This window comes from Lycium ferocissimum, chromosome 10 (genome assembly GCF_029784015.1).
Source record: "Lycium ferocissimum isolate CSIRO_LF1 chromosome 10, AGI_CSIRO_Lferr_CH_V1, whole genome shotgun sequence".
Taxonomy (NCBI): Eukaryota; Viridiplantae; Streptophyta; class Magnoliopsida; order Solanales; family Solanaceae; genus Lycium; species Lycium ferocissimum.
In genome coordinates this window covers 44,987,881-45,010,987 of record NC_081351.1, presented here as the reverse complement: position 1 = coordinate 45,010,987, position 23,107 = coordinate 44,987,881, and the positions used below count along the sequence as shown (strand labels likewise).

General features: G+C 34.8%; 2 protein-coding genes, 1 long non-coding RNA gene and 1 pseudogene across 4 annotated transcripts; 1 reads left to right on the top strand and 3 right to left on the bottom strand.

Moving 5' to 3' along the window:
- Positions 1-1,404: 1,404 nt before the first annotated feature.
- On the bottom strand, positions 1,405-2,851 carry LOC132034042 (uncharacterized). Its single transcript, XR_009408928.1, has 3 exons — positions 2,746-2,851; positions 2,582-2,660; positions 1,405-2,450 (listed from the first exon to the last, which is right to left on the bottom strand). It is a non-coding gene; the product is annotated as an uncharacterized LOC132034042 (long non-coding RNA).
- A 2,361-nt stretch (positions 2,852-5,212) lies between these two features.
- LOC132034041 (small ribosomal subunit protein uS8z/uS8w) lies at positions 5,213-6,471 on the bottom strand. Of its 2 annotated transcripts, XM_059424257.1 has the most exons (4): positions 6,300-6,471; positions 6,065-6,225; positions 5,575-5,668; positions 5,213-5,499 (listed from the first exon to the last, which is right to left on the bottom strand). In XM_059424257.1, exons 1-4 carry the CDS (start codon positions 6,430-6,432, stop codon positions 5,453-5,455), a joined length of 435 nt encoding a protein of 144 aa, XP_059280240.1. In that variant the 5' UTR covers positions 6,433-6,471; the 3' UTR covers positions 5,213-5,452. The 2 variants fall into 2 exon arrangements, with proteins under 2 accessions (XP_059280240.1, XP_059280241.1); XM_059424258.1 differs by lacking the exon at positions 5,575-5,668 and having other exon boundaries at positions 6,300-6,469.
- A 4,591-nt stretch (positions 6,472-11,062) lies between these two features.
- On the bottom strand, positions 11,063-12,200 carry LOC132035508 (small ribosomal subunit protein uS8z/uS8w). Its single transcript, XM_059425796.1, has 3 exons — positions 12,035-12,200; positions 11,800-11,960; positions 11,063-11,381 (listed from the first exon to the last, which is right to left on the bottom strand). Exons 1-3 carry the CDS (start codon positions 12,165-12,167, stop codon positions 11,283-11,285), a joined length of 393 nt encoding a protein of 130 aa, XP_059281779.1. The 5' UTR covers positions 12,168-12,200; the 3' UTR covers positions 11,063-11,282.
- Positions 12,201-17,246: 5,046 nt separating this feature from the next.
- LOC132034040 (sirohydrochlorin ferrochelatase, chloroplastic-like) lies at positions 17,247-22,873 on the top strand (annotated as a pseudogene).
- The last annotated feature ends 234 nt before the right edge of the window (positions 22,874-23,107 follow it).

Genomic DNA, 23,107 nt, shown 5'->3' with positions numbered 1-23,107 from the left:
AGCTTTGACCATATGAATGCTTACCTCGAGCTCCTTTGTTGCTTCTCTCAGCTCTTTGGCTTTCTTTCCTTTCATCCTGTCCAATTTGCCCCAGCTGATTTTAGTAGTAAAAACAGACAAAATAAAGCTAAGTCATGCAAATTAGTGGGGCTGCAGCAGCACATCACAAAAAGGAAATGCATGTTTGTGTTTTCACACGACAAAAAAAATGTAACATTAAGACTTCCGAAAAAAGATTTCAGGCATCATAAACTTGAAGAACTGACTAATAACTGACCATGGGTGACCCTTTTCCTCTTCAAGTGACTAACAGTATTATGGAAGGATTTCAAGCTAATAATATTAATATCTGACAATGTAGCAAGAGCAAGAGATTTGATTTTGCTAGTTTAAGCTCATAGAATTAAGTGCAGATGATAAATATCACAGTGTTTAATTAGAAATCAACTGATTTCTCTTAAGGCAGAAGTGCTTGATCCAACCCTTGTATGCTTGCACTTTAATACTTTCTTACCGGGACCTCCTTACTTACAATACACTACTGCCACAAGACTTTTAAAGATAACACTTCAAATAGATGAATTTGACGTAATAAAAGAAACAAAATCAGAGAATTTTATGGATGGTCAAAGTCAATACGTTCAACAACCCTAACATCACTGTGCAACACCAAATCAATTAGCCTCGTGCTCTTTTACAAATTGCAGTAAATTTTTGCAAACCCCGAGACCGTTAAAACAAAATATTTCAGCTATAATATCCTTAACTTGCAAGAAATAGATCATCAGAATTTTAAAAACAAAAAGCGTGTCGCAGAGCAACTACTCTCTAACTCAACACTTAATTAGGTCTACTGAGAAATCAATGTACTAATTTTGCTTCAATATTAATAAGCTTGTAATCAATACCTCTTTAACGCATAAATTGGATAAACGTTCTCATTGCCAGAGGCACTACTCTCTATGTGCAACCAAGTATTTGGAGCCAGCACAGGTTCCTGTTCACCTTTAAAGTCCATGCCTGATGTCTAGGATCTCTTTTTAATTAAGCTATTTATACAGGGAAAGCTCTTTGCTAGTGTATTTTGGGGAGATTATTTGCTTCACCACAGAGAATTTTCCAAGAGTACTATGTGAAGGTGTCAGTTTGATCCTTCTTTGAACAAAAGAAAAATAGAGCAGCAGAATGGAGAAATGTAGACAGAGTAGGAATAGCACATTACAAAATCGTGAGCCTCAAAATCAAGGAGCTTAACACATTCTTGAATGTAGAGTTCTATGGAATATAATCGAATGCAATGTGACATGAAACTAATGCAACAATCATTGGATTAAATAAGGACCATCATATTGAGAAAAGGATGTTTTTTTGATGATTGAATTAGTCATGAAAAGGATGTTTTTTTGATGATTGAATTAGTCATTGTCTGAAATCAACTACTGCACTCTATACTTAACATTTGCAAGTACAGACACCCACATGCCAACAAGTTGCAGAATAATAAGATAAGCGTCAGACTTGTTTTATTATCATCCATACAGGAGATATAGCTAAATTTTGGTCTGTAATATCGAAGACTCCTTACCTCGTCCAAAATTCACTTTACATTCACAATTCACTCTACAACATTGGCTATTTGATGAATTCATAACCACTCGTTCCTTAATGAGCATACAAATCAAACTGTGATTTTTCTTTATAAGTGGAAATGTAATCATCCATGTATATCGTCTGCAATGTTTCAAAATTTAACTCAAGTAAGTTTTGAGAGATGTAACAGCAGTACTGTATATTTGCTTTACAAACAGTGAACTACAGTTGCACTCGTGTAAAGAAGTTTGATAGATAGATAATACAACTTTTAAAAATCAAACATCTTTCATCAGGAATAAACAATTCATTGTTATTACGTGTAACTTAAACCGAAATCAAAATTTCAAACTACATAATTTCTAAAGGAAAAGTTATTTTATGATTCTTCAAATAAGTATTTCAAGGAATTTACTCTCTCTCTCTGTCTGAATTTTGGGCCTGAGGATATATAGCATTTGTCGTTCTCCCATAGTTCCTCCATAACTATATGACTATACGACCATATGATAGGCGGAACTTAAAATGCTCTGACATAAGAAGCATAAGGAAGTTTGACTTAAGTTAAAGGAAGGATGCAATAAAACTATCATCCTAACCCATTTACCCCAAAATTATTTGAGACCAAGCAACAAAGCCCAAAGTTTTTAGAAAGTTTCCTAACGAATATGTATAACCAATTAACTTTTGCACAGAGAGCTAGCAGTAATATCATTCTAAGAAGGAAAAAAAAAAAAGTGCTAGCAGTAATATCATTATCAAAAGATCTTGCGCTCACAAATATATCATTAAAGTTTATGAAGTAGTCAATGAAAATTTGGACTTCATTCAGCAACAACAACAGTTGATCACTCTAGAACCTAACATACTCATCATGTACCGGTATCATTATCAAAAGATTTGCGCTCACAAATATATCATTAAAGTTTTGAAGTAGTCAATAAAAATTTGACTTACATTCAAAGAACAATAATCTAGATCACTCTAGAACCTAACATACTCATCACGTACCTGGAACGATGAATTCATTCAGCTCAGACTTCCTCCAACTATTCTCTGTCTAGTCCTCTCTCGAGAAAAAGAAAGAAAATATAAAATTGAATAAAGTTGAGTTTTTTTTTCTTTTTTGACAATTGGTTTCCGATGAAAATTTACCTGGCTTTTCATTCTATAGCACCAATAGAGAAGAATGACACTGTTCACTCCTCCCTCAATCCACTTGGTTTGTCTCCCTAACTATCGACATAAAGCCACCGTTTTCAAGGGACATGGTCCGTAGGCAAGAGTCAAAAGATAGTTGCCATTAATTTTTTTTTTTAAACAAAAATATGTCCAAGTTCGAGGACTTCTTTATGTTCTTGTTAAGAGAACCAACAACCGGAGAGCATTGTTAATTGATTCTTATTCCATATAAAGGAGATCTTTTTCTTTTGATCATTTCTCACTCTTCTTTATGTTCACGTTGTAGCAATTCTTTATGTTCACATTGTAGCAATAGTAAACCAAAACACAACAACAACAACATTGTGATCCCATATAAAACTAAAATCAAAATTAGCACGATACCTTTGTTGTAGATTGAGAGAACACAATCAGCCCATCTGAAAGCATACTTGTAAATTTTACAATTATAAAAAGGCTTGAGAAATAGTTCAGATAACATGAATTTCCGCATTCCACGTTGCTTATGTCTTCCCCTGAATTAACATCTATGTGAACTGCGACCTGCGTCAGTGACTGCTTGGAATCAAAAGAAAACCCTTGAATTGTACCCACCTTTTGAATTTTATCTTTTATATGAATGAATGTTGTTGGACATTCCTCTTCCTCTGATTATCACCCAAAACTTTTTCTTCCAGGTTCCCTGTCTGTTTTGCTAATTACAATTTGTGTTATTGAGATTTTAGGTACCTTCAGATTCAGAAATGCGTAAATCATTTTCTTTTTGGCTTTTGCATTGGGATTTTGTTGATGAGGTTGCAGTAAAACTGACACCAGTATTTTCCTCAATTTGAAGTTGAAATTCCTTAACTGAAGCGGTTGACAAAACGTGTCTTCCCCATTACTGAGGGTGTCCTCAATTATGTTTTAATTTTATTTAAATGATATATTTATTATTTCAATTTAAGAGCCCCGGATTTTTTTTTTTGTTGTTATATATCTGAAAGACTTTCAATTGCGAAAGTCATGGGTGTGGCTGACCGATTAATTGTTTGAGAAGAGGTGATCGTGGGACAGTTGTATTTTTTAAAAAAAAATTGTTAAATGCTGTAATATTCAAGGAAGTTGAATCTATTTTTAATCTTGAAAATTTAATGTTAAAATATGCAAATTTTAAAATTCCGAAGAGAATTCACAAACCGATCAGTTATTCACAATTTTCTTTGTTTGAATTTTCTAGTTTAAATTTAAATTTTAAACCAGTAACTAACTATCAACTAATTAACTAATTTTTGTCTTAAAACTATCCTCTTTTTAATAATAAAAAATATAGATGAACGGAATAGTTTAGTACTTCATGTATTCGAATTTCTTTCAGTATTCTTTACAGGCTTATGGCTTTGATTAGCCTAGTAGGTATTAAATACACTTTACATATTTCAGCTTTTGATCATATTATATTGTTACTTTTTAGTAAATTTAGCAAATCTAATAAATAGTAACAAAAGAGAGAACTCAGGGTCCACCCAATGAGTAATTTAGGCTGGGTGTTAACACGTCCTACCCCCATTTAGGGGTGTCACACGGTCTCACGTTAAAATTAAACGTAATAATCAACCAAGGTGGAACAGGGATAATGGATATACATTTGATGGATTTGATGATCAAGGTTTACACCATTTAACTTATTGTACTGTAAAATTATTGATTCAGATTTACCATCTGTTGAAATCGGATTTCACATACAATATTAAACTTTTGTGTCTACTTTATATAAAGATCTATGAGGTCATGGAAGGTGTAATTTATTGCTCATGGAAAGTTGTACAGTGCATTTTCAATCGGAATGGTATTACTAGTCACTCAAAGTCAAAGATGCCAATTTACTTCAATACGATTTTGTGGAAATCTTTGTGAACAAAAATTTTATTATGACCTGCATATAAATGAAAACATACAAGAGTTGGGACAGCATTAATGAGCATATACGTGTGTAATTAGGGTGGCTAATTCATCATTTGGCGTGGTCAAGTTGTTCCGTCTGATAGTGATCCATACTTCAATTTTCTCATTCTTCACGTAGACCGGTACAATTTTGAATGTCTGATAAATCAAGCTTTATGTAATCTACATCTCCTACTTAGCATAAGGCAGAACAATTGGATTTAAACTTCTTGAGAGGTAGTTTGTGTGGGCTTAAAATCCTCTCGTGTAGTCATTTATAACATTCTTAGGTTCCGAGAAATATATTGGCTCAAGTATAAAAAGAGTGACTCACATATTCATACTGGAAAGGTGAGACAAAAGGTTATACTAGAGACTGTATTCGAGGTGTATCAGTTGATTTACTGACTCGGCCTTTTATACTCTCAGAGATGTATTAGAAAAAAATGTAGCTTAGAAGATAACTTAAAGAGCCATTCAAGTGGCATCTCCACATTAAACGCACAAAAATGCACGATGCCTGCAAACTTGAATGCCATTAGCATAAAGCTTACAACAAATGCAACAGGCACCAACATTGTTTGACAGCAAATCTCATAATTGTCTCCAAATGTTCAATAAAATCCCTACTTATAAAGAGCAGCTATTTCGCTGTAAAAAGCCGACAGCAGAACTGAAGTTTACATCCTTGTCAACGTAACAAACTCAATAAAAGAAACCAAGAACTTTTCCACCAACATTCTTTCTCCGAGCCTCCTCATGGTCCATGATCCCAGCAGAGGTAGTCAGCACAATGTACCCAAACTGCAAGTTCAAACAAATAATGTAAAGATCAAAACATAAAAACAGATAATATACAGAATATAACTGACTAATAACTAAGACTTCTGCTCCATCTGTGAGAGCAGACCAAATCTATAATCTCAATTGCTTGGCAATAAACTACATATGGAGCTTCAAATCCACAATACAACTGTTCAAATAAAACATCAAAGAAACACACTTCCCGTGAATTCACAAAAAAAGGCAGAACTCTGCTAGCCAAAGGCATAGGTTATAAATAAGATTGCTCCTTTGCATGGGCAGGAGTCCCTCCTTTATGGGGGCATAACCTGTTTACATAACCTTTACAGAAGCTTGCCCAATTAGCCAAGAATTGTCATAGCTTAAGATGAACAAAAATTTAGCAAGGCCAAGTTGAGACTCAAACTTCAGAATGATGTTGAAGTCACAAGCTAATATGACCATGACTAAACATTCACCCCGACTATCATTTCGGAAGCAAGAAGCAAGGCCAAAATTTGGAGATGATCAGAAACGGAGTTTCATATATTGATCAAGGGAACAAATTGACTATTAATTACTATACCTGTCGGGAAGGGAGCAATCTAGCAGTCCATCCTTCAATCTCCTTAACTCCAACATCGAAGCGAGGACTAATAACACCGCACTTGTTTAGCCTTCCGTTCAGTTCAACAACAATCTTTCCTGACCTATGATCATCAACGTACTCAAATTCTCCAATGTAACCTACACAGGGATACCATGAGTAAGAACATCAGAGGATGATGTTATAAGTACAGAAAGTTAAAGAGCTAACATACCATGCTTCTGCATGACAATGAGGAACTTGATGATGACTTTTGAGGAAGGTCTAATCATGACCTGACGCTTTCCCCTCTTTTCAGCATTGTACATGCTCTTGAGAGCATCATTCAGCACGCTAACTCTGACCATCCTTTCTTATCGAACTGTATCCAATATATGCAATAATCAGATGCACGAAAAAGTGACCACAGGAATAGCTCCAAAAACCCAACAAAAAGAATCAAATGTGTAGCAGTATGTAGCTGATATCTTCAAAATATCACTAGTTATTATCAGCATAAAATCACAGGTAATAGCAACTATGGAGTAGAAGCAGAACCGCAAACTGCAGAAACCATGATGACGAATAGGCTAAAGTCATAAGCGGCCTCCTAAACTTGTCCGCATTTTTCATTTTGACACCTCAACAGACCCTTTTCCCTATTTATTTATTTTTTTAAAACTTTTTCTAATTTCTATAATAATATAGATGTAAAGTCCAGATGTAGCTCAATAAGTATTAAATAATTATTGGGCAACGATGGACACTTTGAAGAGAGATCAAAATGATAGCTGAGAAACCCAGCTAACATTTTTACTCTCCTCTCCTTTGTTTTCCAGACATGTAACGGTGTCCACCAATTGGCATATGGTGGACACCTGACTATATGTCTGGTATAGTCGTATAGACCCTTTTCCCTATTAGACACACTAATATTAACGAATGTGTACATATTGAACACAAAATGACAACTAGTTTAAAAAATGTTATGTGTGTAACTCACACTCGGATTTCCTGGAAAAGCCACAAAAAGAACCATGACATGTGGCACATGGGCCCAAAATAATTATAAAATTAATCAGCAAAAAGAAAAAAAAGGAAAAGTCGTTTTAACCCTTTTCTTTTCCTTCTTATACTAAACTATGGGGATTTAGTTAATATATATAGTGAAATAAATTGTGAAGCATAGCATGTAACTTAGCGGAGTGGTGATGTTTGCTCCGAGGTGGCCGGAAATGGATGGATGGACGTCAGCCAACTTTTAACCCCGCTGCCCAGGAATCTTCTTTCTTTGTGCAGATTCAAGTGATAGAAAATTGCTTTTCTCAATCTCCAATCAGATGAACGGAGATGGTGGTGATCGGGTGATCCGATGGTGGCAGGAAGGCAGCAAAGGTTAAAAGAAGAAGAAACCGAAAAAAATTATTTGGTTCAGAAATCAATTTCTTTTGTAAAGGATGAAAAGAAACAAGGAAGCAAAAGAACCAGAAAAACAAAAAAGAGGAGAAGGAGAAAAGAATGCAAAAATGTTTGGGAAACTGCCGAACTAGATCGAAGAATACGACTGGTTTATTTGGGGGGTTGCTTTTTCCTTTTTTTTTTTGGGTTTAGAAATCTTTTTTCCCAAACATGATTAATAAGTTCTTTTTAAATAATTTCATTATAGTCATATGTCCATTAAAGAAAAAAGATATAAGTTTTTCAGAAAAAATTATTTTGGAGTCAACAGAAGTGAGAAACACTTTTTTGTTATACCAGCATTTTGTGTTTAATAGATACATTTTTTGAAAAGTTTAGGTGATTAATAGGCAGTAATCCTAGTGATGTGTCAAAATGAAAAATGCGGACAACTTTAGGGGGACGGCTTATGACTTTAGTCTGACGAATATAACCATGGTCTAGAATTCAAGATGACAACACAAGAATAACAATATGCAGCTACACAAACACTGTTAATACCATCTGACCACATGAACTCCATCAATAAAGCTTCCTTTATCAAAGAATAAGAAACAAAATCCACCTACACAGAGCATCATATCTATTTGCTTCAAGCACAATAACCCATTCTCTATTGCCTTTTGTACTAATGTTGCAGAAAGGAATTTGGGAAGATTCTAGAAAAAAACCAAGCGAAGCTACAGCTATACTAAAGAGAGCTAAATGTTGATTGTCATAGATAAAGTTCCAGACGGGTTACAAGGCTGAAGGAAGAAATCCTAGCTAGCTCATGGGATCTAAAAGAACTAGTACGAGGAAAATTGGGCTAACTACATAAATAAAGAAACAAGATTAAGGGGTTCAGGTACAAGTACAACTGATGAAACTTGTGTACTCCTTCTGTACCCCAACAGATGTGAACTACATTAATTGCACTAGGTACAACCATTGCAAGCATCAGCTCATTTTTCATACTAAGGGTGTGTTTGGTATGATGGAAAACAAGTGAATTTCTTACTTTTTTTTTTATTAAGCACCGGGTGTCCGAGTCTCTTTGAGCCCCGACTAATCCCGGGTCTGCCCTCGGCAAGGAGTTTTGTAATTCGGGGTTTCCCCAGGTGCTGATGGCCTCGGGAATTGTTTGCACCCGGCGTGGTTTCTTGAGACCTTACCCAAGGCTCAAGTCAATTCTAGTGTTCAAGTGAATTTCTTACTTATTTTCTAGTATTTAGTAACTAAGCCAAAAAATATTATCCCAAAAATATTTATGTGTAATCTAGCAAAACACTATGAAGGTGGAATGGGATGGGGGCGTTGGGTGGGTAGGGAGGAGACAATGAACTTGAGAGTCGGAAAGTCATTTTTCTCATTTTTAAGGAACTTGTTTTACTAGAGAAAATGTTTTCCGAAACATTTCAACCAAACCAAACATTGGGAAATTGGAAAACATTTTCCCACCATACCAAACACACCCTAAAGCTCCTAAATTCAGTCTGCATCATTTACTCCCAAATTCCTACTTTTACTCTAATCCCTGCTAAAACTAATCATCCCTTGCCTAAATTTTACCACAAATACAACTACCAAGAACCAAAAAACATTAAAGGGTGAGAACCCAAACAAATTTCAACGATAACTCCAACAACAAAATATGAAAACCTACTTTTTCCATCATGGATAAAAAATGAAGAGATTAAAAACCTTTACATCTCAGCAAAAAACATCTAGGATTGTCAAAGAAAGTCACATTTTTGCTTGAGGAATCCATACAGAAATACAAATAGCAAAGAAGCACTTACAATTTGAGATTTCGCTGCAAAAATAGTGAGGCGAAAATCTGATGGCCAAAAGAAGGTTAGGGACTGGTTTTACTAGGGTTTTGTTGTTCTCGAGCCGTCAAAATGAAATTACGCTTGGGCCAAAATTGATCTTTTCAGATGGCCCAAAGTATTTAACTTCAATATACTTTTCACAAATGGCCCGATATGTTTTGGATTTGTATAATGATAAAGGGTTAAAATGCACAACATATGGAAAATGATTTAAAATTGTCATTCTTCTATCTATTGGACTGCAATTGAGCTTAATGTTAAATTTTGGATTAAAAATGCAAAAAATTGCGTGAATTTCCCTTCATACGGACTGGTCTTTAATTTTTGTCCCCCAATTCGCTGGTCTCCCTACTTCTCATCTAATGAAAATTTATGAGCTAAAGTATCCTTTTCGCACCAGAGATTCTGGGTTCGATCCCCAGCAGAGTCGAAAATAATAATATTTTCGTAAGGCATAGGTTTCTATGAACCTATGTCTATTCGGGGTGAAGTCACATGAAACCTATGCCTTTTCCGTCAAAGGTTCATGAAAATGAAGTTCTGCCTTAATTTCTCAACTATGCCTATAGGCATAGGTTTTATGTAGTTTCATAGAAATCTTTGTCGTGTCCGGGATAGTTTCTATGTAACTACATAGCGAATAGGCATAACTTCATATGAACTTATGTCTTCCAATTTATTTTTTTAATTGAGCGGGGGTTCGAACCCAGAACCTCAGGATATTTTCGGCTACATTTCTAAGCGAAGGGAAAAAATTAAAGACCAACAATTTGAGGGACAAAAGTTAAAGACCAACACCTTTGAACAACAATAGTGCAAATTGTCATTAAATGTCCCTCCTTCCACCTATTGGATCCTGGTTGCCTTTACGGTTAAAATGTCCACTTTTTTTTTACTGGAATTATGAAATACAATGTGGAACTTTAATTAAATAGGTGGTACTGTCATACTGATCAATAGGTCCACCAGGAATGAAAAACATTTTAAGCTTGAAATCTGACGTTAAAGGCAATTCTGATCCAATAAATGAAAAGAGGGCAAACTTAAATCATTTTCAATACGTGAGGAGCACTTTCACCCTTTTCCAAAATAAACTAATTATAGAAATTCGGCCAAACAAGCTGTTAAATCTTTATATAAAGGACCTATGAGGTCATGGAAGATGTAATTTATTGCTCGTGGAAAGGTGTACGGTGCATTTTTCAACCGGAATTGTATAACTAGCCACTGAAAGATACAAATTTAACTTGGACATTACAATATGATTTTGCGGTCGGCATCTTTGTTAACGAAAACACGATGTAACCTGCACATAATAAATAAATGAAAACAATGCAAGGGTTGAGACAGCATTAATGAGCATATGCATGTAATTAAGGCGGCTTATTCACCATTTGGAGCGTCAACTTGCTCTGATTGTCGATCCATACCTTTTTTTTTCCGCTCTTCATCTAGACCTGTACAATATATTAGATTGAACATAAAGGTACAAATATTTTCGGATACAAATATATTGGATTGAGCATAAAAGGAGAGGTTCACATCTCCATAGCTGTATCTGCTACATACTGGAAACTATGGGACAAAAGATTATGCTAAAGAATTTGGAATACATCAATTAAGGCTAAAGAATTTGGAATGTATCAATTACTTTACCGACTCGCCTTTTAACCTCTCGGACTATGTATTAGAAATGTAGCTTAGAAGACGAACTAAAGAGCTACTCAACAGGCATCTCCACATTAAAAGCACAAAAATGCGCATTGCCTGCAAACGGCACAAAGCTTACAACAAAGGCAGTAGGCACCAGACACAGTTTGACAGCAAACACTGATAATTGTCTCCAAAATGTTCAATAAAATCCCTACTTAAAAATAAGAGTAGCTATTTTACTGTAAAAAGAAGACAGCAAAACTGAAGTTATCATTCTTGTCAACATAACAAACTCAATAAAAGAAACCAAGAACTTTTCCGCCAACATTCTTTCTCCGAGCCTCCTCGTGGTCCATGATACCAGCAGATGTAGTCAGCACAATGTACCCAAACTGCAAGTTCAAATATACATGTAAAGAAACAAAATAAATATACAGAAACACACTTCTCATGAATAATCGCACAAAACAAAAGCAGAACTCTGCTAGCCAAGGGATAGGTTATATAAGATATGCTCCTTTGGATAGGCAGGAGTCCCTCCTTTATTAGGGCTCGCTTTGTTTGCAAATGCTTGCCCAATTAGCCAAGAATTGTCTTAGCTTAAGATGAACGGAAATTTAGCAAGGCAACACGTGATGGAACAAAAAAAAGTAAAGACTCAAACTTTAGAAAGATGTCGGATTCACAAGCTAATATGTGCATGACACACACTCATCCCCACAAACTTTTAGGACTGCTAAAAGCACAGGGGCCTTAATTTGGAGATGACAGAAAAAGAGTTCCATAAATTGATCAAAAACAAATTGAAACCTGTCGGGAAGGGAGCAATCTAGCAGTCCATCCTTCAATCTCCTTCACTCCAACATCAAAGCGAGGACTAATAACACCACACTTGTTTAACCTTCCATTCAGTTCAACAACAATCTTTCCTGACCTATGATCATCAACGTACTCGAATTCTCCAATGTAACCTACACATGGATACCATGGGTAAGAACGTGACATATTGATGCAATCAGTGCATAAAGTTAAAGAACTAACATACCATGCTTCTGCATGACAATGAGGAACTTGATGATGACTTTTGAGGAAGGTCTAATCATGACCTGACGCTTTCCCCTCTTTTCAGCGTTGTACATGCTCTTGAGAGCATCATTCAGCACGCTAACTCTAACCATTTCTCCTTATCAGGCTATATCCAATATACGAAATAATCAGATGCACCTTCTAAAAAGTGACAACGGGAATAACTCCCAATAATTTAAAAAAAAAATATCAAGCTGGAGGAAAATCCCCCCACTAGTTATCGGCATAAAATCACAGGTCCAAATTAGAAACTATAAAGCAGAAACAGACAGGCAAATTGTAGAAAATATAAGAACCAATTAAATCCTGGTGAGGCTTCAAGTGAAGACAATATAATAATAAGTTAATAACCAATACACACGAACAAATTCCATATGGACACACCTACAGAACATCAGATGTCTTTGCTTCAAACACCAAATACTATTCAATTGCCTTTACTCCCAAACTTCCAACATATATATAAGTTCCTTGAACAAATTTTATTATTGGTACAACTGCTATGAACCCTTGAAAAGCATAACATAGCATAACATAAAAGCCACACCAAATTCAATCTTAACCTCCAAGAAGATAGTATCAAATCTCTCCAACATGGGTCGCTAGAGAAAAAAAATCAAAAACCCGTTATATCTCGGCAAAAGTAATCTAGGGTTTTCCGGAAATTTCACGTTTTTGATACAACAAACCAGATGGAAGTAGTAAAGCAATGGGAGTAAACATAGGTTATAAGCCAATTGAGTAAATATTCTTTCAGTTTTCTGTGTTTTTCTTCCATCATAATGTGATGAGATTAAGCAAAACAAGTGCTTCAGACACAAAGAGGAAGTAAACGGAAATGACCCTCGCAACTCTAATTTAGAGCATCCTATCAGCTATGGGTTATACATGCTCTTAAGAGCATCCCATCAGCTAATTCTAAACATCTTTTATTATCAAAATGTATCCAATATATGCAATAATTAGGTACACCTTCTAAAAACACACAACATGAATAGCTCCAAAAACCCAACAAAAAAAAAAATCATATCTGTAAGAACATATAACTGATTTCCGCAAAACAACTAGTTATCAGGATAAAATCACAGCTATTAGTAACTATAGAGTACAAGCAGACAAGCAAACTGCAGAAATCATGACAACACAATATAATTACGAATATACAGCTACACAAACACCGTTAATACCATCTGATCACAAGAACAATGATTCCTTTATCCTAGACCTCAACGAATAAGAAAAGAAATCCACATCAACCCATACACATAACTAATTCTATAGCATTCTTTACTCCCCAAATTCCTACTTTCATATATTTCAAGTCCCTATTCAAACTAATCATCACTTGCATAGATTTTTACATTTAAAAAACTATGAAACATTAAAGGGTAAGAACCCTGACTAGCTTCAACGACAACCACGAGATAGTATGAAAACCTACTTTTTCCATGATGGGTCACTATGAAAAGATTAAAAACCACTACATCTCAGCAAAAACCTCCATGTTTGTCAGGTAATTTCACATTTTTTGTTTGACGAATGCAGATATTACTACAAAAAGCAATATGAGCTAATGAGAGAAACGCAGAGTCAAGAACAACGAGGCACTTACACTTTGACTCGGCTACACAAAGAGTGAGGAACAAAGAGGCGCTAAAGCACTGGTTTTACTTGTACATATTGCCTAGGGTTTAAGTTTTTGTAGTTCTCGACCCGTTACTCTTGGCCCAATATTACATCTTTTAATATGGCCCAAAATGTTTAGCTCAAAGTAAACTTATATAAATAACTACCTTATTGTTCCTTCTTACCATTCGTAGCTGCCTTTTTGAAATTATCATTCGTAGCTATTCGCATGTATTTGATAGTATTTTTCGTTGTATTTGAGTGTACATTTTCGTTGTCTTTGACTATACATGTTCAGTTGTATCTGATGTCACATATATTTGAACTTTATTTGAATGTATCTCATATGTATTTGGCTCACATGTCTTGTATCTCATATGTAGTTGAACTTCTTGTCTTGTATCTAAATGTATCGGAACGTATACATTCGGATACAAGACACTTCAGTATAAATACGTATCGGATATAATATAGGCCCGAAAATACATATATGAAAAAACCTATGATTGGTAGTTCGAACATGAGCGAAATGAGTAACACGCTCGATAACAACTCCGTCAAGATTTGATGTATTTTGGTATAGTTATGAATGGTAATTTTAAAAATCACTGTAGCTACTAAAAGGTAGTTATTATCAATAATTACCTCTTGAAAGTAATTATGCCAAGTAATTATTACTAACAAATTCAATGATTAGAGGACCGAGGTTGTGGGCCTTGTGGCCCGTTACACCATTCAAAATTGGGCTGATGCCTCTAATCATTTTTTTTCACGGGGATTCCCTTCATACGGACTGGTTCTTAATTTTGTCCCTCAAATTAACGGTCTTTCATTTTTGGCCTTAATTCCCATTAAATGAAAATTATTAATAGTAAAATTTACCTTTTTCTTCGATCTATAACGTCGAGTATCCGGGTTAATCCTTAGCAAAGTCGGAAAAAAAAAATCGCAAGGTAAAGTTTTATAAAAATTATGCCTTTTCGAACAAAGTTATACATAGAAATTATGCCTTGTCCGGTTTAAGTTATGTAGATAACTTAATTTCTACCGAACTATGACAGATAAAGCATAGTTTCTATGTAACTTTGTTCGAAAAGACACAGTTTCTATGAAACTTTTCTTGCGAAATTAGGTTATAGATCCATTTTTTTTTCGATGTCAGTAATATTTTAACCGCCTTTTTGTTATTTAAAGTCTTTGAAGGTCAAAAATTAAAGACCAGTGACTTGAGGGCCAAAAATTAAAGACCACCCCAAAATAGGGACATTCGTCCGAATTGACAATTTTTGGGGCCTTCTCTTATTATGTTTGGGCTGGCAAATTTTAAATTCGAACCGTTTGTTGTAATACCACAACAAAACCCGGATTTGAGTCAATTCCTCAAATGGTCGTTGAATTTGAGAAATCACAAAAGTAAGCTTTTGAATTTTTTTTTTTTTTGGACAATAAGGTCATCAAACTATGTCATTTAATTCCAACAAAGTAAACCATTCTATTTTTTTAGACATAAGACCTTAACTTTATTTTTTAAATTAACAAATTCATTTGAATATTTCTTTATTTTCATAATATGAAAAATATTAATTCGAACAAAAGTTTCGAATATTGCAAAATTGTCTAAGTAACCAATAAAAGGATACGGTTGAATGATAGTAGAACTGAGCACGGTACTTAATTATAGATTTTTTTAACTGACTGTAAATAATTTTCCTTGATATATAAACATATGCTGACGTGACGCTGATGTGGCAGTGACATAACACTGAACAAAATTATGTGCCACGTCAGCATTTGTGTTTAAATGTTTGACTTTTAGCAAGTTTAAGTACCAACTTGCACTAAGTTTAAAGTCGCCGTTATTCTTGTTCCTTGTGAAGTTAAAGCTTGTTCGTTGTTTTGCCCAAAATTTAAAGACAAATTGACTTGAGGCCAAAAAGTAAAGCCACCTAAATATGGGACATTCGTCCGATGTGACCATTTTTTGGGGCCTTCTCTTGGTAAAATTACTCACAAATGACTCATAATGGTAGTTTTACATCATTTATAGTTACGCTTTAAATATTACCATTTGTAGCTATGTTTTCCCAATTAGAGTATTTTTTCGGATGTATCGATGCGTGTAAATTCGTAGAAACACGATAAAAAGGAAAACATATCCTTGATTTTAGGTCATAACGGTGGGATCATTTAATTAGTTATTAATTGATATTTTTTATATACTCTTCCACAAAATCGCATTTTAGATTTCTTTTCCATAACCGTTTTCTATTCCTTCATCCAATCTTCAACATTCAAACGTAAAAAATCAAAAATTTGAAAACATTCGACAATGTATTTGAAGTTTTCAATATTGATTTCGTTTTTTTATTTACCCATGTATTTGATAGCATGCTAATGTATTTGAAGTTTTCCAATCAAACTAAATGTATTTTATATTAAATATCATGTATTTGTGTGGTAACAATTTTGCATCACCTATGTATTTAGGGGTAATGTATTTGAAGTTTTCATTTTATTGATTTCGTTTTTTTATTTACGCATGTATTTGTATATAAAGATAACTAATGTATTTGAAGTTTCCAACAAAATCCCATGTATTTTATATTAAATCTCATGTATTTGTGTGAGTAACATTTTATGTATTTGATTGGGATTAATTTGAACAAAATACATAAATATATAGAAAACTTACCATGTATTTGCGTCACCATGTATTTATTAGATGAAGGCGATGAATTAATTTGAACAAAATACACAAATATATAGAAAACTTACCATGTATTTGCGTCACCGTGTATTTGAAACTAGATGAGCGATGGAATTAATTTGAACAAAATACACAAATATATAGAAAAGCTTATAAAAATACGCAAATACAACAATTGGTAGTTATATCATAAAACGAGACACAAATACATGTATTTTTCATCTTTTCAAAAGCACAAAAAGCTCTCTCCCCCTGCCGTGTGCGCCCACAGCCAACACGCATTTGGAGCAAAAATAATCACTTCGCCCAAGTTATTTTTGTGGAAGAATAATACGAAATAAACGAAAATTTCAAGAAACGAAGGAAGTGGGATAGAATGTGAAAGAACCCTTTATTACATATATAGCGATGAAATAACAAATGCGAAAATACTGTTTCGGATTGCGATATACAAATTGAAAAATGAATTTTGTAGAAAGGTAGAAAGACAGAAGAAAGCAAGCTATTCGCTGAAACATTCAAGATTCTTTACTTTTTAAAAAGTGACAAAATTTATAGAAAAAAGGAGAGAAGAATGGTAATATATATTAAGTGATTAATATTATTACCATTAAATAGTAGTGAAGTGGAGGTGCTAATTTTTAGGTGTATTTATGAAATGGTAATTGAAAGTTACTTTAGCAAATTTATAATAGTTAAATTAGAAAAGTATTTAAGTTATTAATAATTAAAATAAAAAATAGTTATTACCACTAATTATGTATTAGAAGTAGGTATAAGTAAAAATTCCTTCTCTTATGTTTGGGCTGGCAAATTTTAGATTCGAACCGTTTGTTGTAATACCACAACAAAACCCGGATTTCCTCTCCGCTTAACATTTCGACATTGCTACATCTCCGACAAAACGCCACGTCACTCTCCTTCCAATCCTCTTTGCTATTTTACAAGCTAATGTGAGCTCTTGTTTGCGTGATGTCTACAAAGTTTTGATGTCTACCGGTAACTAAGTATATATATTACCGTTAGTTTCCTCTAAGATTATCCAAGAAAATGAAAAAAAAAAGAAAGAGATTAAGGCAATGTTCAAGTGTGTGATCATCTCATCTTAAAGCTTAACCTGTTAGAGAGAGCCTACTTTTAATATTTAATTATATTCTCAACACGTCCCCTCACGTGCGATTTTTTTTTTTTTTGGGCCACAGAGAGCATACTTTTAATATTTAATTATATTGTCAACATGCAATACATATACCTATGTTTATTAGGTGTTGTGGGAGTTAGTCAGTCTTGCTTGAATCTTGTACTGGAAAATCAACCACCTTTCAGATTTTTGCTGAACTTAGATTTGGTCGTGGTTTGATCTAATGTGTAGTAGTATCATTGAGGATTGGAACTTTGATTCCACTTTTGGGAATTTCATATGAATTGCGACCGAATTTAGTTCAGGAGACAAGTAGAATCTCTTCATCCCATGATTCAATGAAATATCTTGAATTTTATAGAAGCTGTATTAACATTTATCACTAGGTTTTTGGCTAGATTTTGTAAGTGGGTGGCTGCTGCTCCATCACCATTTAGATACTGCAATTTTCTCATAGCAGATCACATGTATAGGACCAACAGGGCCAGTGGCCATGACTAAAATATATTTTAGGAGATTCACAGAGGTCCATAAAAGCTATTTAGGCTTTAAACAATGTTGAAATATGTCATAAATGAAGTCCCATCTGAGAAATAAGTGGAACATTTACTTTTAAAAAAAAAAAAAAAAGTTGAACACTAAGGTGATTATTTGGAAGTAACTAAGGTGACTATTTGGAAGTACCATATCATTTTATTTCGAATGATTGTGTTATACATTTATTTATCTTGGTTAAAGATTCGCTGTTTTGACTCTTGAGAAGTAAAAAGAACAAGATTAAAGGAAGTAAGTGCTAAAATATTGAAAAGGAAATTAGTTACCAGTTTCAAAAAAAATATTGAAAAGGAAAACCCAAATAAAGATGTGGCATAATTTCCTTCTCAAAAGAAATTGTTGGCCACAGTTAAAAAATGGCTAGCTTAAGCTGTATCGAATAGGCACATCATCTGCTGTGCCCTATGTTTTCAAACACAATTGGCATGTAGGAGAAAGCCTTACCGTCTCATGACCTGAATAAATTACTGTCCAATATCTGCCAGCGTTTTTCTTGACTTGTGAGAGGAAAGTTGCCTTATTATCTGGCACCAAGGAATTGCCTGCCCTTCACTGATTTAGTTGAGCTATAGAAAAGAATGTTTATGAAGTTACAACAATCAGTTTGTTCTCTTAAGAAGCTATTGGGAAATGCCAAGAGAATCCCCATGTCCTAGGGGCTTGGTTCTACAGTAAAGGTTGTGCAATGTTGAAAGCAAAATGTGCTAGGTGGCTAGGTGCACATCACGAGTTTGAAGCTTGGCTGTTAGACCAAGTTTTGTGTTTAAGCGGAGAGAGCAGAGTGACGAGCCTAATATCCCGGAAATTTCTCGGTCATAAAAAGAATTGACGAGAGAGTCCACAAGATTATGCCGTTAGGACAATGTTCCAAGAGTTCGACATGTCTTCGTTTGCGATCATTTTCAAGCTCTTGAATTCCTTTTCAGATCTGTGCATCATCCAGTGTATTCCTTCACAAAACAGGAAATGAGCCTGCTAAGGTCTAGAAACAATGTGGAACAGATAATAAACGGTATCTTTAGTCTCGCTGCACATAGTATATCCTTTTTTTCATTTTGAAAGCAGAGAGTTCTCAGTGTTTGTGTGTGTTTGGGGTGGGGGGGGGGGGGTTACAGCTGCAGTTCTGAAAACTTCTGACCACCCTCTAGAGGCTGTATAAGATCGTCGCCAACTTTTGTTGATACTTGAATGAATTGGACAATCTTTCCCATGGTTCTGTAAATGAAACTTGAAAGTATCATTCTTGTGTCTCCTACATCTTTTCGTCCTTTCTCATTTTTCCTAATTAGGGAAATACTACCATGTGACTTATCAAAAGGGAAAAAAATCACTACTAACATGTGTACTTTTCTTCCTGTTGAGAGAACCTTGAAGAGATTAATACCTATATATACACATATATTGACAGTGTAAAGAATTTCCATACAATCACTATAATCTAATCGATTGTAGCAGGTTAGTATTCTAATATCCAGCTTACTATATTAGATTTGTTAGGAAAAGTTACCTATTGTTGCAGATTAATGAACCTGATAATGTAAAAAGCATGCACTATCAATGTACAGAACTTAAACTCATTATACATATAAATTATATCTATATAGTGTTATATATATGTCCGCCATTTTTAATTTAAGAGGTTGAATTTGGGGCTATGTAGGTTAATTCTTCAATAATATCAAGGCTTTTCTGATTCAGTTGGGCTTCTACAACGCCATAATCCACAAATAGAAAGGAGCTCCATTTTATCTTTTAGTTCCGGAAAATGGAAAAATAATCTGATGGGTCTAGGAAGAAGTGGATGGATTCGTTGTCTTTGCCCTCTCATCTGAGTTTGAGGAGGTAATTTGTACTTCTTGGTTTCATGTAATAGATTCTTCATGTTGTAATTATCATAAAGTTTAATTCTTGATTAGTATTGTCAGTTCATAAGGTACCTTTAACTGGAAGTTCGTATGTTTAATTGATGTTCTTTTGTGTTGTTGAAACGATGAATGCTCAACCAGTACATACTCAGCTAGAAAACCAGGAATTGCAGTTCCTGAATTTGTAAAATTGCATAAAGGTAGCTCAAAAACCAGATATTTACCTCAAAGGTATCGTATGGCCACTGCAAATAGGGAGGGGTTGAATGGGATAGAAGAAGGTGATGGAGTGATAATTGTGGATCATGGGTCCCGCAGAAAGGAGTCCAATCTTATGCTAAGTTAGTTTCTGGCACTCTTCATAATTTTTTCCAATTTTCTTGCTGGTATTTTATGAATTGCTTATAGTTGTAGTTTTGATGATAAATGTCAGATGAATTTGTAGCAATGTTTAGAGAGAGAACCAAATACCCCATTGTGGAGCCTGCACACATGGTAAGAATGTTCTATCCTCCTTCTTTTGTATGATTTCTGTTGTCAAGCTTGCTGTCTATTTTGTCGTTTAATTCTTGATTCCTTATCTATTTATCTTTGTTTTACACTCTGCTTGGAACTAGAATACCACCGAGGGAAAAAATGCAGTGGAAAAGGATAAGAAATGAGAAGTCTGAAGTATGTTTGGGTGTTAAAGAGCAAAAACAAAGGAAAACGAAAAATCAAAACTATACCTTTTCATTGATAGGATAGAGGGATCCCTTTAGGGGGGTTGGGAAGTGGTGATAGGAATAAAAAAAAAAAAAATCCTAATGTTGGGATGTTAAAAGCAAAGGCAACGGAAAATAAAAAATAAAACTTTTTCCAAAAAAAGAAATCAGTAGTTGAAATGATATCAAATCTACCTGCTGAGAAAAAAAAAAACGCAGATTGACGTCACTGAGAGGATAGAGAGATTCCCCCCACCCCCACCCCTCTTTTTGGGTGGGGGTGGGGGTAGGGGGGTGCTTTTAGGAGTAAGATTGTAGTAGGAAACTAGGAATAAGAAAATCCAAATGTTTTCACTAGCCTTCAAATACAAATATAGATTTAGTTTCTTATCCTTCAGAATACCTAGTTCCAGACACAGCCTTAATCTCTCTATTGTCCTTTCTATTTAATCTTCTCAAAAAGTTGGGACTTTCATAATTATCTCTTCTTTGATAAAGATTTCCTCTGTATCTCTTTAATACTTCGATTAGGAGCTAGCAGAACCATCTATCGAGCAGATGCGTTTAGTTTATGCGTTCAACAAGGAGCACGTCGAGTTATTGTGAGCCCCTTTTTCCTTTCTCCTGGACGACATTGGAACCAGGTATCTTTCGTCTCATGTAGTCTGAAGTTGTGCCAAGCCATGTAGAATTTGCCGATGACGCATATTGCTAGGTCTTGACCTGATATCAGAGTTAAAACCAACCTTATTTAAAAAAAAAAAAAAAAAAGATATTAGAGTTAAAGCCAAGGAGCTCGGTGCAAAGGCTTACGACCTTTCCCTTTTCAGGATATACCTTCTTTAACAGATGAAGCTGCAAAAGAGCATCCAGGAATATCATATGTCATTACAGCACCTCTTGGCCTTCATGAATTACTTGTTGTAAGACTTATTTTCTTCTCTAGCTCTACTTTATCACCATTTATTCTTTTTATTTACATATGTCATCCAACAATATTGAAACCTTAGCTTATTCCTACTCCATATTTGCATTCAAGCCGGTGAGATCCAACCAACCCTTGCTCTTATAGTTGCTCACATTCCCCTCTTTCCTCAGCCACTGGCCCTATACCAGTTCTTGCCTACCTGAGGTTTTGTTATTTTGATTGGTTTGCAGTTTGCCTTTTCTTTCCTCGGCTACTGGCACTTGTAATAGAACTCCTATTTTGTTCCCAACACTTTTGTTGCTCAAGTAACTAGCAAGCTTTTGTTTCCTGGGAAAGACCGTGATGGTCAGATGTTTTTGCATTGACATCCCTTACCTACTAAAGCTGTTTGGTTGAAATTTTAATCCTAGAAGGTTGATTTAGAAACAACTAAATGTTCTTTTCATTGAAATTCTTCTATAGCAAACTTGTAGGTTAAAATTCTAATTCTTGAATATTGTTATTACAGGATGTTGTAAATCATAGGATCAATCATTGCTTGAGTCATATTGCCGGGAAAGCAGATGAGTGTTCAGTTTGTGCTGGAACTGGAAAATGTCAGCTTCGGCAGTGATAATATATATGAAGCTTACCTAGGCTTTGTTATGTGGAGAGAATCTGCTGTTGCTGATGCCAGTTGACTTAGTCGGATCTGGACGCGAAGTTACTGCCGCTTGAAAGTATGTTCAATTATCTCCCACAACTCAAGCATCCAAGTTACCACAAGGACTTCGATATTTGCGAGTTAGTAATAGCTTTCAAATACAAATATCAACTGGAGCGTGCTTAGTTTCTCCACACAGCTGATGGATAGTTGGGAGAGCTGGACTGCATCCTAATTATTCTCATCTTTAATGAAATTTCGTCAATGTTGTAAATCATATAGGGTGGTTCAGAGCTGTTATTACTGAACTCATGGCTGGCCATCAGGTGCTGGTGGGTTGCTCTTTATTCCTAAAGTATTGCAGTCTTAACAGTTTGTGCTTTAATGTGTCTTCCTTTACTCATTACCATTAGTTAACAAGGATTTTATATACTTGGGTTGTAGCTAAAATTGTTGGGTATTGTATTTAGCTTTTCTGGTCAACAAGAAGAATGTTCATTATTTCATTATAAAATGCTTAGAATCAGAATTCATGACGACCATGCTCGCTGCTATACCGTGGTTGTCCGTGTTTGAATTTGGCACTATACATATTATATGCAAAAATGGATTACCCTGAATTTATATTAGATTAGCTTCCACCTCATCGTCCTTTCACCTTCAACCAACTCCATATTTTGAATTTTCCATCTTCTAGTTTCATGCTTGCAGTAATTGGAGCTTGTGTTCGGGCAGAAGTTTTGTCTTGCTCCAGTTCCATAAAACTGTGATGAATAACAGAGGAATAAACAAAAGAATGAAAGGAATATACAGTTAGACAAAGTAGTCTTGGGTACTGCTGGATACATTAAAAGGGGATCGGA

Coding starts and splice junctions, on each gene's coding strand:
- LOC132035508 (XM_059425796.1), bottom strand. CDS start 12,167: ATGGTTAGAGTTAGCGTGCTGAATGATGCTCTCAAGAGCATGTACAAC. Junction 11,961..12,034: donor CATTGTCATGCAGAAGCATG/GTATGTTAGTTC, acceptor ATCCATGTGTAG/GTTACATTGGAGAATTCGAG. Junction 11,382..11,799: donor GATTGCTCCCTTCCCGACAG/GTTTCAATTTGT, acceptor TTGAACTTGCAG/TTTGGGTACATTGTGCTGAC.
- LOC132034041 (XM_059424257.1), bottom strand. CDS start 6,432: ATGGTCAGAGTTAGCGTGCTGAATGATGCTCTCAAGAGCATGTACAAT. Junction 5,669..6,064: donor GATTGCTCCCTTCCCGACAG/GTATAGTAATTA, acceptor TTATTTGAACAG/TTGTATTGTGGATTTGAAGC. Junction 5,500..5,574: donor CAGATGGAGCAGAAGTCTTA/GTTATTAGTCAG, acceptor TTGAACTTGCAG/TTTGGGTACATTGTGCTGAC.